At 42.1% G+C, this 12,699-nt stretch overlaps 1 protein-coding gene across 9 annotated transcripts in view; it reads left to right on the top strand.

The window, feature by feature from the left end:
- Phactr2 (phosphatase and actin regulator 2) overlaps nt 1–12,699 on the top strand; it is a 259,681-nt gene that overhangs the window by 224,379 nt on the left and 22,603 nt on the right. For all 9 annotated transcript variants that reach the window (XM_029482385.1, XM_029482382.1, XM_029482383.1 and 6 more), the window contains 3 exons: nt 803–1,005; nt 2,425–2,581; nt 8,184–8,239. In XM_029482385.1, the coding sequence (XP_029338245.1) occupies nt 803–1,005; nt 2,425–2,581; nt 8,184–8,239 (416 nt within the window). The remainder of the gene's footprint in view (nt 1–802; nt 1,006–2,424; nt 2,582–8,183; nt 8,240–12,699) is intronic.

Here is a 12,699-nt window from a genome sequence, read left to right as displayed (position 1 = left end):
GTGTGTGTGTGTGTGTGTGTGCCTGTGTGTATGTGTGTGTGTGTGCCTGTGTGTATGTGTGCCTGTGTGTGTGTGCCTGTGTGTGTGTGTGTATGTGCCTGTGCCTCTGTGTGTGTGTGTGTGCCTGTATGTGTGTGTGCCTGTGCCTCGTGTGTGTGTGTGTGTGTGTGTGTGTGTGTACATGTGCCTGTGTGTGTGTGTGTGTAGGATGGTGTCCGTGTACATGTGCATGTATATGTGAAGATCATGGGCCAGCCTCAGGTGTCTTTCCTCAGATGTCATCCATTTGTAGACTCAGGGTTTCTTACTGGCCTTGTAGGCAATGATGGTTGGCAAATGAGCCCCAGAAATCTGCCTGTCTGCCTGGCCCTGCCTCCCAGGCATGGAAAGTATATGTAGGCACTACCTCAGCTATAAGTTTTTAATGTGAGTTCTAGGGACTGAGCTCTTAAGTATTCAGACTTTCACAGCAAACACTTTACTAAGTAAGCTAACCCTTCTCCATCTGCCTTAATCCACTACTTTTTCCTCTATTGTTTATGGACAATAATGGACTAAGTATGGCTTCGCACTGCTTATGCACTTAATGTGTTAGCTATCACACAGTGATACTTTCTCACTTTGCAAACAAGAAATATTTAACCTTCATAACTAAATAATGGGACAGAGCACTTCCATGTTGCATTTCTCCCTTTCCCATGAAGGATATTCATGATGCTAGCTAGCATGCTTTTCGTTGCGTTGGTATTCTTAAAAATTGCTCTCAACTTCACATCACCCTGTGCTTTTCTGCCCTTGACAGTTTTACAACCAAAGATGAGCTGGGAAAGGCTGGACCACAGTTGCTGACCCCTGGGCAGATGGGAGACTCGTCAGAATCCTTCAGTGCCCCAGAAGATGAGGCCCCAAGAGAGTACCAAGCCAACGACTCTGACTCCGATGGACCCATCTTGTACACTGATGATGATGATGAAGAAGATGATGATGATGACAGCAGTGGAGAAAGTAAGACTATTTCCAAGAGATGGAGGAGTAAGCAACATGCATAGTAGGAGGAGAGCTACCTGCTATGCACTCTCTTCTCTCAAATTAGATGAAATAGATCTATCCTAGTTAGAACTGGTGATACAGACCTTTAATCCCAGCTACATGGAAGGATGGAGTAAGTCTATAGGAAGATCAAGACAAGCCTTGACTAGACAGGACATTCAAGACTAGCCTGGGCAACTTCATGAGACCATTTCTCAAGCTAAAAAGTAAAGACAGTCTTGGAGGATAGCAACATGTCATGGGTTCAGTTCCCAGTCCTGCAAGAAAATACAAAATGTGTTTGTCCCAAAGTTTAGTTCATGGCGACAATTTTTTTTTCCAGAAGAGGATACTGCTTAGGTATCTCACACCTTCATCAATCAGTTAGACTGAATTCTTGTCATGATACAAACAATCTAAACTTCCTAAGAACAGAGGCTTTTCCCAGGAAAGTCAAAGGTAGGCATTCGTCCTATTCTTGAAGAATGTCAGAAATGTGGGAATTCCTTGGCTTACTGGAAATATTAGAGAATCTCGCTCATTTTATAGTATAGCTTGAAGAGAGAGGAATGAGTCAAGCAGGACAAACCCTTTGTTGAAGTTCAGCAACCTGACTTGTCCACTATCACTAAGCTAGGGTGACCTCTAGAAGGGAAGGATCCTAAAGGGGAATGAAGACCAGGGCTGTGCCTAACTAGATGGCTGGAATGCACTGTTACAAATGGTGTTTGATTATGCTTTTTGTTTTGCATTTTGCTTTGCTTTTAACTTAGGAGGAGTGTGACTTGGGAGGAATTCAATGTGGGATTGAATTTATAGATGACTAAAAGTGATTAGTATATTAATGATTCAATAGAAATTTGTTAAATTTCCCTTCACTAGTATCCATCTGATAGCTACTCTCTGCTGGGAGTTTAAGGATGCTTGAGTGACTGAGGGTTAAAGCATTTGTGTATAGGGTAGGCTCTCTGCCAGCACAAAGCCTGGGGGGGGGGGGAGGATGCTGAGGATTAACTGTACAGAAAAAGGAGAGAGGATAAGCTTTTGACTTGAAAAGAAAGCAGAATTGTGCAATCACTGACTTCCGTGGCCCACCATATCAGCAGGATAAACGTCAGCTATCACCATCCCAGTGATGAGGTGATACTTCAAGCTTGCTCATGGTGTCTTGGGATTGCCCTTTCCCAGAACAGTTAAAAAAAGAAAATTCCTTCAGTTCTTTTTCAAGATGAACTACCTCCAGCTCGACCCCAGCCCTCTGACTGATTAGGTTTCCCCTCTTGCATGCAAGTAAAATATTTGGCCTAGGTCCTGTTCAAGCCCAGCCACGAGTAACCAAAGCCCTGCTAAGGTTAAAACGGATGTACCTGTATTTCTGCCCTTTTCAACCCTCAGGTGCACTGGCAAGCAAGATAAGACGAAGGGATACACTTGCCATCAAACTTGGCAACAGACCGTCCAAGAAAGAACTGGAGGATAAAAACATCCTGCAGCGAACATCTGAAGAAGAAAGGCAGGAGCTGCGACAACAGATTGGAACCAAGCTGGTCAGGTACTTGCTGGGATGTGAGCGCAGCAGTGACTGGGTCCTGTTCTTCCCAAAGTCTCCTACCTGCCAGGGGTCTTGGTGAATTCACCAGGCTTGGGTCTCAAATGGCGAGCCATTCACAGAATTTACCCTTTGGTCAGTTGTCCAGTACCTTTAAGATCTCCAAAATCTAGCTCAGATATCAGTATACTTTCCCAGCAAAGAACCAGTTGTGAATGCTTAGGCTTGGGTGGATGGCTGCTCTCCATTTCAGTTATTCAACTGTGACATTGTAGAAAACATGTGAATAATATATAAACAGATGAGCCCAGGAGTACTTTAATAAAATGTGTTTACCAAAGGAGGAATGGCATGAAGGGTTTGGCCTGCAGGCAGCAGCCTGTCCACCATATGTTCTAATCTGAGGACTCACTGGGATTTCTATGTGACAATTATGAGATTCCATCATGTGGGCTGTGAGACTGGAGACAGGCCACGCCTGGCCTAGCCTTGTCCTAGTCAGGTAAGCAAGCATAGCCCTCTGTCCACACTCAGCCCTCTAGCTTAGAACGATTGGACCACTGGGCATCACGGCTCCCTTCCCCCCTGCCCTCCTGTACCGTAGGCCTTACAGTTTTGCCACACACACCTTCAGAAGTTTGTTTAACTGGTCTTTTATAATAGAGGTTAATTCCTTCCCACCAAAGCTCTTTTTTTCTGATGCCAGCTTAAGCATACTCAAGTGTCACCATTTTCTGCAGTTTTTTTCCCACTTGTACATGCCTCAGGGCATATCACTGGGAGGAGGGAACCAGATCAGGATGTAAAGATGGGAAGAAGTTGCTGCCCTTGTTTAGAGGCGTATATGATCCTGTGGGAAGGTCTGTACCAGGGCCATTCTCCACAGGAAAAGAATCCCCTAAGGCCCTTCTCTGCCAAAAGGGTGACTTTTAGTGACAGCAGCTGAGGCTCCTATCTGAAGGGAAGAAGGGTCACCCTCCTAAGGAATCCCAGAGGAGGCCTGGGAATGCCCAGCACTTTCGACTCCCCCTAGGACTCCAGGAGTCTTCCCACTGGAGTGTTTTCACCTCAGCCCTAAGCCTTGACCGTTTCCTGTCTCAGGAAGGAGCTAGCAGAAGTCAAAGGCACTTCATGTCACATTTGTCTTTTTAACAAGTACAGCCAGGGGCCTCTCTGGGGGCTGGGGGAGAGAAAGGGGACTGCTGGACACTGTGCAGTTCCTTTGTGACAGAAGCAGGACAGGAGCACTGATCATTGCTGATGGATTTCTTTTATACCATCCCCTCTACCCCATATGCAGGAGAGTCTGTGACCAATGTGTTTCATTATTTTATTGTCTTTGTTTATGTTTAGCTGTGAAATTTGTTTTTGTTTTTGTTTTTTTGTTTTTTCGAGACAGGGTTTCTCTGTATAGCCCTGGCTGTCCTGGAACTCACTTTGTAGACCAGGCTGGCCTTGAACTCAGAAATCCACCTGCTTCTGCCTCCCAAGTGCTGGGATTAAAAGCCTGCGCCACCGAGACAGGGTTTTTCGGTTGTAGCCCTGGCTGTCCTGGAACTCACTCTGTAGACCAGGCTGGCCTCGAACTCAGAAATTCGCCTGCCTCTGCCTCCCGAGTTCTGGGATTAAAAGCGTGCACCACCACACCTGGCTGTGAAATTTTTTAATCGCTGAATAATAATGCATATAAAATGATAGCAAAATAAGATAAACTCCTTCAAAGCAAAGAATATTAGTACAGTTTATCATAGTAAATGATTTTTTAAGAAGTGAACCAGGGTGCAAGGATAATCACTCAGTTGGCAAGGGTGTGCTGTGCAGGCATGGAGACCGGGATTCCATCGTCAGCACCCGGGGTAAAAATTGTATTATATTACAAAGGCCTGAAACAAACGAAAATTAAAGGTTTCATAAATTATACTAAATATGTTAGCACCTAAATAAAACCAAAAATCATTTTTAAATGAGCAAAGTTTCCCTACTCTTTCTATTCTAAATGTCTAGCCATAGTTATTTGTAGTGGAAAAAATATAAATTATAGGACCAAAATGCTATTGTTTGTAATTCTATGCCTAAAATGTGAGAAAACAAAACTACTACAGAATAACTTCTGCAAGTTCAAAAAAAAAAACCTAAGGTTAGTCAGTCAACCCCAGCATCACAGTAATAACTGTCACTAGCACAGGAGAGGGGAGGACAGAAAGTAGGAGAGGAGGCAGTCACTGGGTTCTCAAAAGCCATTTTAAATAACCAACTGTTTCCTTTACCTGAGGCTCCAAACACTTCCTGGGCAGACAACCACAGTGGATGGAATGAATTTAGAGAGACAGCAAACATTTTAGCAGTGAGAAAAATTCATTAGACAGGCTGAGTAGCTGTGCCACTATCATGAACTTTGAAGGAAAGTAGGTGTATTGGATAGAGTCAGATCATTTGATGGGGTTTTGATCTTATGAAAGGAAACAAGACAAGGATCGCCTCTTCCAACGTGAGCTAAAGGAAGGGCAAAGATCATCCACTGAGATGGAGTGAAGGACATTTTGAAGATGTTTGAGGCTGTGATATGCCTAATAGTGAGGGGAAGAACTAGTCACAGTCAGCAAGTCTGGGCTAGGGTGGAGCCCAGTAGTAAAGTGGTAGCTTAGCAAATGTAAGACCCTGGGTTTGATCATAAGCACTGCAAACAAACGAATGAATGAAATAATTAATATTAATTAATTAATTAATTAATTAATTAATGTGGTCTTATTTAGAACTGAAAAAAACTACTGGCAGAAACATATCTACAATAAGATAGAAGATTCCCAATGTTTGATGTCACCTATAAAACGGAGTTCTTATAGTTAAGGCTTTTACTACCTGGACCACACCAAGCATCCAGTAAAGTTCCATGTTTAATTTTAACTTAAATTGCATACACCTATTAAACTAGCAGAAACACAACTAAAAATTAAACCTGAGTTTACTGAAAATCAGCATACATTGTTCTTGATTGATATTTTTGAAGTTTAGTGCTATAATAAGCCATTTCTTTGCATAATAATTCCATCTTGGAGGCATATGTAAGAAGGAGAGTATCTAATATAATTCTTTAAAGGGTGTCTTATAAAGATGTGTATGATGGGACTGTTTGTAACAGGGACAATTTAAAACAAACCAAGTGGACAAGACCAGGGCACTAATATGGAAAGAGATTAAAGAACAAACTAAAAAAAAAAAAAAATCAAAAACAGCAGTGTGAGACATCAGACTTCTATCTGTTTCATCAAGGATTCCTTGCAGATGGGAAGCACAGGAAGTGAAGTGTGGGCATAGATCAGAATGGATGGAGACCAGTTCTAACCATCCATTATGGGTACCACCTGTATCTTTTATGAGCTAGTTTCCCAGTGGTGCCCTCCAAATACTTAATATCTTTGTTAAGTACACACATGATCTGTAACCTTAATTTTTCTTAATGCAGTAAAGTTTGTTCTTAATAGTTTATAAATGTTAAAGAATTGTTTTTCAGCAGACACAGCACATCTCATCCGTCTTGCTCAGGATTCTACCTACAACTAGAACTTAGACAACACACTTTTAAGTCAAATAAGGCAGGAGCAGAACCTGACCCCAGCATTTGCTCATGGTTTAGTTTAAGCAAGTTCGTTCATCTCTTTCTTCATCTTCAAGTTGGGAACTGGCAGCTACCTTGCTGAATTGTTTTAAAGATTCCAGACACAGTCATAATCAACACAGTACCAGAAACTTTGAGAGTAGGAAGAAAAGGTAGAGGTGACTATTCTCACAGTTATCTGTTTCAAACAGCCAAGTCTTTTTCTACATACTCTCACATGTGGATAAAGAACTCAAGGGCTTCCATTCTTCCTGCAAGACAACCTTCAAGGTCCTATTTGAATCAACTGTAGAATTTTAAAAACTTTTCTAAAATGTATTTTGTATTAAATTTGTTATGAACATATTAGATATCAAAAATCTTCACAAGTCATCTCCCAGTCACATATCTGAAAACCTAGGTGATCATTCCTTCTTTCTCCCTCCACTAATATATTTATTTATCCATTTTACATCTCCATCGCTGCCCCACTTCTGGTCCCACCTCACAGAGTTCCTCCCCCGTCCTCCCTTCTCCTCTGAGAAAGTCGGCACTCCCTGGGAGCAACTCCGTGACCACCCCCCCACATCCCCTGGCACATCAAGTCTCTACAGGGCTAGACACAGACAGGCAACAGCTTTAGAGACAACCCCTGCTCCAGTTGTTGGGGGACGCACATGGAGACTGAGCTGCACATCTGTTAAGTGTATGCAGGGGGACCTCAGTCCATCCGTGTATGCTCTTTGGTTGGTGAAGGTAGGAAAGGAATAGCTAGCACACCTGGGCATGACAGACTCCAGTACACTGGCAATGCACACTCATAACACACAATATAGTTGGGGTATAGACTCCAGCTGCCCGGCTACAGTTGCTCCCTAGGGTCTTTTGTGGACTCTGTAACTCATTTCAATTTCAAAGTAGACCCAATGGAGATCTAACTTCAAGAAAAATCTGAGCAAGCTCTGAATGATCACTGGTTTGACATGTTCCTACCACTGAGAATTTGGTAGGTCTAGAAAATAGTCCATTAAAGTCAGTTGCCTTTGTGTGTATATTCATCATAACCTATGCAAACTCAGCATACATTCCAAGGAAATCTTTCACTATGATTAACAAGAAATTTATCATGAACAAGACCAGAAACAAAGTTATAAGGAGTTTCTGCCCTGATGTAAAGCAGTTAGCTACTAATCCAGGATGAGCCTGGCTTATCTCAGCAGCAGGGAAGAGGGAGCCCCATAGCTTAAGATAACTCGCAGGGCCTGACACAGGATTTCCCTTCAACCCTGAGCAGCATAGATTGAGCAACTCATAACATTGGCGTGAACTTTTCAACAGCAACTGATTTGAGGCACCAGTGTGCTGTACATTAATTAAGTAAGCTATCGGTTAAGCTGCTGTAACGTGCCAGGGATCTAGGCATTCAAGCAATGTATGTTGATTTCTTTCTTACTGGGCAGTCTAGAGGAAGCTGGGCCACCCAGCATGATGGAGTTTCTCATTCTCTCTCCTCAGAGGCCTAACAGCCAGACTCCTTGTGCTTTATTAATTTCTTATGCCCCTGGGTAATTTCATCTCCAAGATCAAAGCTGGCTCATAACACCATGTTCAAGTGTAGCCTGTGCAAGAGGGTCATGGAAATCAGGGACCACACACTTATCTATGGCAAGGGTGAAAAGCAATTTTAAAAGCTCACTCTGCTCATGTCCCATCCCACACCTGGCTACTAGGAAAGCCATGATCTGTAGACATGGACTCAACCAAAGTCAGATGCCTCTCTCTCGAGGATGAGTAAAGGGGAGATAGTCTAAGCCACTCTTGGTAGCATCTGAACAGATTGAAGGGCGAGATTTAGCTTACAGGCTTAAAGTTTTAGGTTTATTTCTCAAGATATGACAAAGTCTAGCTTTGCTGTTTTGTTTATATCTTCCACTCAAGGGATCTCATGTGTAACTTGGGGTGTATTCATCTTGTAACCTGTAGTGTATATTCTTCATTTTGTCTTCGTAGGAGACTCAGCCAGAGGCCAACAACGGAAGAATTAGAGCAAAGAAACATCTTAAAACGTGAGTATCTGAAGCTGCACTGTGATCCCACGGGTGATCAATAACAAGTTGCCCCAGAGACAGCCTGTCCAACAGGAGGAAACCATAACTCACAGCTGCTGTGTGTCACATACGTTAGGTAGATGCTTACATATCTAAAAAAATAAGTTCTTGGTTTTCATATTTCATTTTTATGGCTTTAAGCCTGGTGTCCCCTAAAGTGGAACCCTACTCATAGTAATTATGTTTCAGGAAGAAATTTATCCCATGTGTTCTTTTGCTCAAATATTAAAGCAAATGCTCCAGTCTTCTCAAATAACTGCCAGAGACAGAATCCACAAGGAAATCAATCAAACATCCCTATATTGTTATGAATAATACAGTTTGTTGCTAGGTTGAGCAAATGTCCCGATTTAAAATTATGGCGAGAAGGGTTTTGCAAGGCATTTCATTTTCCTCTGTTGTGATAACTCCTCTCCTTTCTTGAATTCTTTGTGGTTTCTTGAAACCTAAAGAGTTCTCCATTCATTCCCCCACTCTGTTTTTCCATTCTGATTGCTGGTGGCTAAGTGTGGGAGATCCCACTAGAAACACAGCCTGCCCTGCTGTTCTCGCAGGATGGCCATGAACGTCGGTGAGCTTAAAGGCAGAGTCTAGCTGAACTTCTAGATGTTAACCTTACTCCCAAAGAGCTTTGTATTTTGTGAAATCTTAAAGAATGGGAATGCTCAGAACCCTGGGCAGCACTCTAATAGCAGTAAGTCACTGGCATGGGACCATCCTTTTCAACCAAGCTGGCAGAGCACAGTCAGCCTGCTGGATGACCCCACACTCTAATATGAGATATTTTCTTTACTACAGGAAAGAAAGACTCTTGTAGTATATTTGTAGGACTATTGCCATGACTGAAACAGCCCAACGATGAACATTTAACCAGCACAAGGAGGACCAACCACCCTCTCTGTAGCATATCTGTCCCGCTGTGCTTTTCCTGCTTATTTGTAAGCATCCTTTGAGTTGATCCCATCAACGAGCCTGCTGATGTACAGAAATGCCGTCTGAAAGACAAAATGCTTGTGGCTACAAAAGAAGGGTGTGTTTTTACCTTAGCAAAGCTAATTTTGACAGGAAAACAAAAACCCTTAGGTGTCAGTGTTTTCTCTGACGAGTTCCTGGGACATGCTCACTAAGTTAAACTTTAAGCTCAAAGGTGGACTGTGAGCTCCTGTGTGTACAAAGGGTATGTCTTACTGGATGTCTGAAGAGATACTTTGAAAAGAGGGCCTTGCAAATTCTGGGTAATTCTGCCCTTGGGGACTCATGTGCCAAGCCACAGTGGAGTTTAGTTATTTGAGGAACTCTTTCATGGATCCGGAAATTTATTGCATGTTGATCTTAAATGCTGTGTTGGCTTTTGTACCCTCTGTTTTCCTGGAGGTTCGGGAAGGATTGAAGGACCAAAGTCAACTTCGTCTTGACTCTAGCCCTGTTTTACTTCCTTCTAAGTTCATGTTGATTCTGGAAACAGGAGGTCCATTTCCAGTCTGGAGAGGCAGATAACTGGCTCCCAATCCCCTGCTACAGGCCAAGGGAAGCAGTCAGGGCTGGGGAGGCTCTTTCCACTGAGCTTAGCCCACAAGCACTTCGTTTAGTCCCTTGCCTCTGCACTCTGCTGTATTTTCCTCTTTCTGCTCAGGTATTCATCTCCAGTTGCTGTTCAAAAGTAGCAAGGATATCTAAATGAAGACACCAGAAAACGCTGGGATACAATATGGGTTTTAGCGGCTGAGAAAGGGAGTCAAGGCATAAAGTAGTCAACAGTTCTTTAATCCAGGCCTACCACTTTCATAACCATGGGTGGGGTGACAGTAAACACCAGTAGCTACTCTGTAATGACATGGGACAAACCGGATGTCTTAGTATCATATCCCTTACCTTTGACAGCCAGAGAAGCCAGCTCTGGCTGATCAGGAAAAGTGCTGTGTGCTTTCCCATAAGGACCTGAGGCAGAACGCATTGCTCTCATGTTCGGTTACGTCATTTCAAATATATTTTCCACCGAGGAAAAAATAAGTAACCCAGGCCACTGAGTTCTGAATCTTTTCCTTTGACAATTAACTGTGAAAGTTTTTAAACCTACAAAAAATGGTGAAAATTTACAGAGGTCAACTAACTACATGTCTTCCATCTATACTCTACTGTGGGCATCTTTATTCTTCATATACCCATTGATTTAGGTTTTTAGCATGTATATTAATATATGTGTGTTAATAAATATATATACATACATTTCAAAAGTTTATAAATGTATTTTCATTTGTTGAAAATACCTAAATATATGTTAATATATCATATATATTTCAAAAGTTTGTAAATATATTTTCATCTATTCAAAATACCTATGCGGAGTCAGTAAGATGGCCCAGCAAGTTAAGGCACTGCCACCAGATCTGACAACTCGAATACAATCCCCGGGATCCATACAATCTACTGCCACAAGTTTTCCTCTGACCTCCACATGTGTGCTGTGGCAGTGTGCTTGTGAACATAAACACACAATAGATAAATAAAATTTTTAAGTAAAACAAAACAAGACACAACAAAATCCACCCACATGGAAACACATCAAGCAGCATAAAGATAGACGGAACCACAGAGCACATATGGGGAAGCCCAGTTTGTTTTATCCCAGTCAGTGGCTCAGCAGAGCAGTGCTACCACAGTTGTTAGTTCTGCTTCTCCTTTCCTCCTCTCAGCTAATCCATACAACGTCCAGGCCACACCAGCCAGCTAGGCATTTTTCTGCAGTGCCCACCACCTTTAAAGCATGTATATTGATGCAGTGCTTTTCACATGTTTCCCTGTGGCTGTCTGAGGCAGCACCCCTCCATTCTGATGTAAGACACTGACCAAGAGCTCTGTCACTTCCTCCGTGGGAACCCTTCAATCCATCCCAATGTCCCAAACCATTTACAGCATACTGTACTGTTAGTCTGCTAATTAATCAACAAATAAAGGAAATGTTGTGCCTTAAGTGGACAGACACCTCACTGAATATTTAAGTACCAACTTCAAGACATACCCTTAATCCTGTACCACTCTGCAAAAACTCCGAGGCTACATCATGGCAGTCACCTCCATCCCTTTCCCACTTTAGAAGTATCACATCAGGCATGGGAAAAATATTCAAAGCCAGTTCCTGGTATCAAGAATTCCCAGATCGTAAAACGCTGTTTACTTAAGTTGCCTAACTGCAATCAGCAATTCCCTTCTTAGACATCACTGTCACCTTGTTGTACAACATCCTTAAATGGTAAAACTAATATTCCCTTCAAAGAAATGACATTTTCCTTAAGAATGAAAACCTTTGGGATTTTTGTGTGTGGTGTGTGTCTATGTGTGTGTGTGAGTGTGTGTGTTTGAAAAAACTGCGTTTAAGAAATGAAGCACGGGAAGTAGGGCCCTAGAGAGATAGTTTAGCATTTGAGAGAGCACTTGGTGCTCTTGCAGAAGACCCAGGTTCAATTCCCATCATTCCCATGGAAGATCACAGTCATCTTCAACTTCAGACCCACGCCATTCAATGCCTTCTTTGGACCTTAATGGACACCAAACTCACACATGGGGTACAAACAGAAAATGTAGGCAAAACACTCCTAAAGTAAAATGAATAAATTTAATTTGTTATAGGAGTAACTTTTACCAAAAAAAAAAAAAAAATGAAGCATGGTAGGCATATGAGAGAAGTGACTAAAATTATATTTAAGGGTTATATTTTTCTTTTAAATACAGTTCTTGCCCTGTAAAGCTCTGACTTTAATAACATCAACGAGAAGTTTGTATTTTGTCTAATATGTTCAATAATATACAATTCACAAGCTTCATTCAATTCATATTAAGTAAGTAACCCTTTGTGGACATTTTAAGGATATAGAGAGACTTGTTTTTGTGGAGCAATCAGCAAAGCTTACAGTTCATTCACAAGAAATCTGATGTAGAATTAAATTAATTTGATGAAGGAACTGGAAGTGTCTCTCGTCTGAAGGGTGATTCCCATTTGTATTGCTGAATATAACAACGTGGATCATCTTCTACCTTGTAAATTAAAAGATGTATTTCAGAAGAATACAGAAAGTTCATTATGTCCAGAGAAGAAAAAAATAGAGAGAAAATGTGGTGGGGTCGATGAGCCAAACCTACAGCTCCTGTCCATAGTCAGTGTCATTTTACTCATGACACCGACCTTAGTGGTGAAAAGGCCATTTGAATTTTTACAATAAGTATATTTTAGGGTTGTGGAAATTGCCTAATCAGTAAAGTGATTGCAGTACAATCGTGAAGACCTAAGTTCTGTTGCTAGCACCCACTTAAAAAGCTGGGTTATAAGCCGGGCGTGGTGGCACACGCCTTTAATCCCAGCACTTGGGAGGCAGAGGCAGGCAGATTTCTGAGTTCGAGGCCAGCCTGGTCTACAAAGTGAG

Source organism: Mus caroli, chromosome 10 (genome assembly GCF_900094665.2).
Source record: "Mus caroli chromosome 10, CAROLI_EIJ_v1.1, whole genome shotgun sequence".
Taxonomy (NCBI): domain Eukaryota; kingdom Metazoa; phylum Chordata; class Mammalia; order Rodentia; family Muridae; genus Mus; species Mus caroli.
Note: the sequence above shows the minus strand (reverse complement) of the source record. Positions and strands in the feature narration are given on the sequence as shown.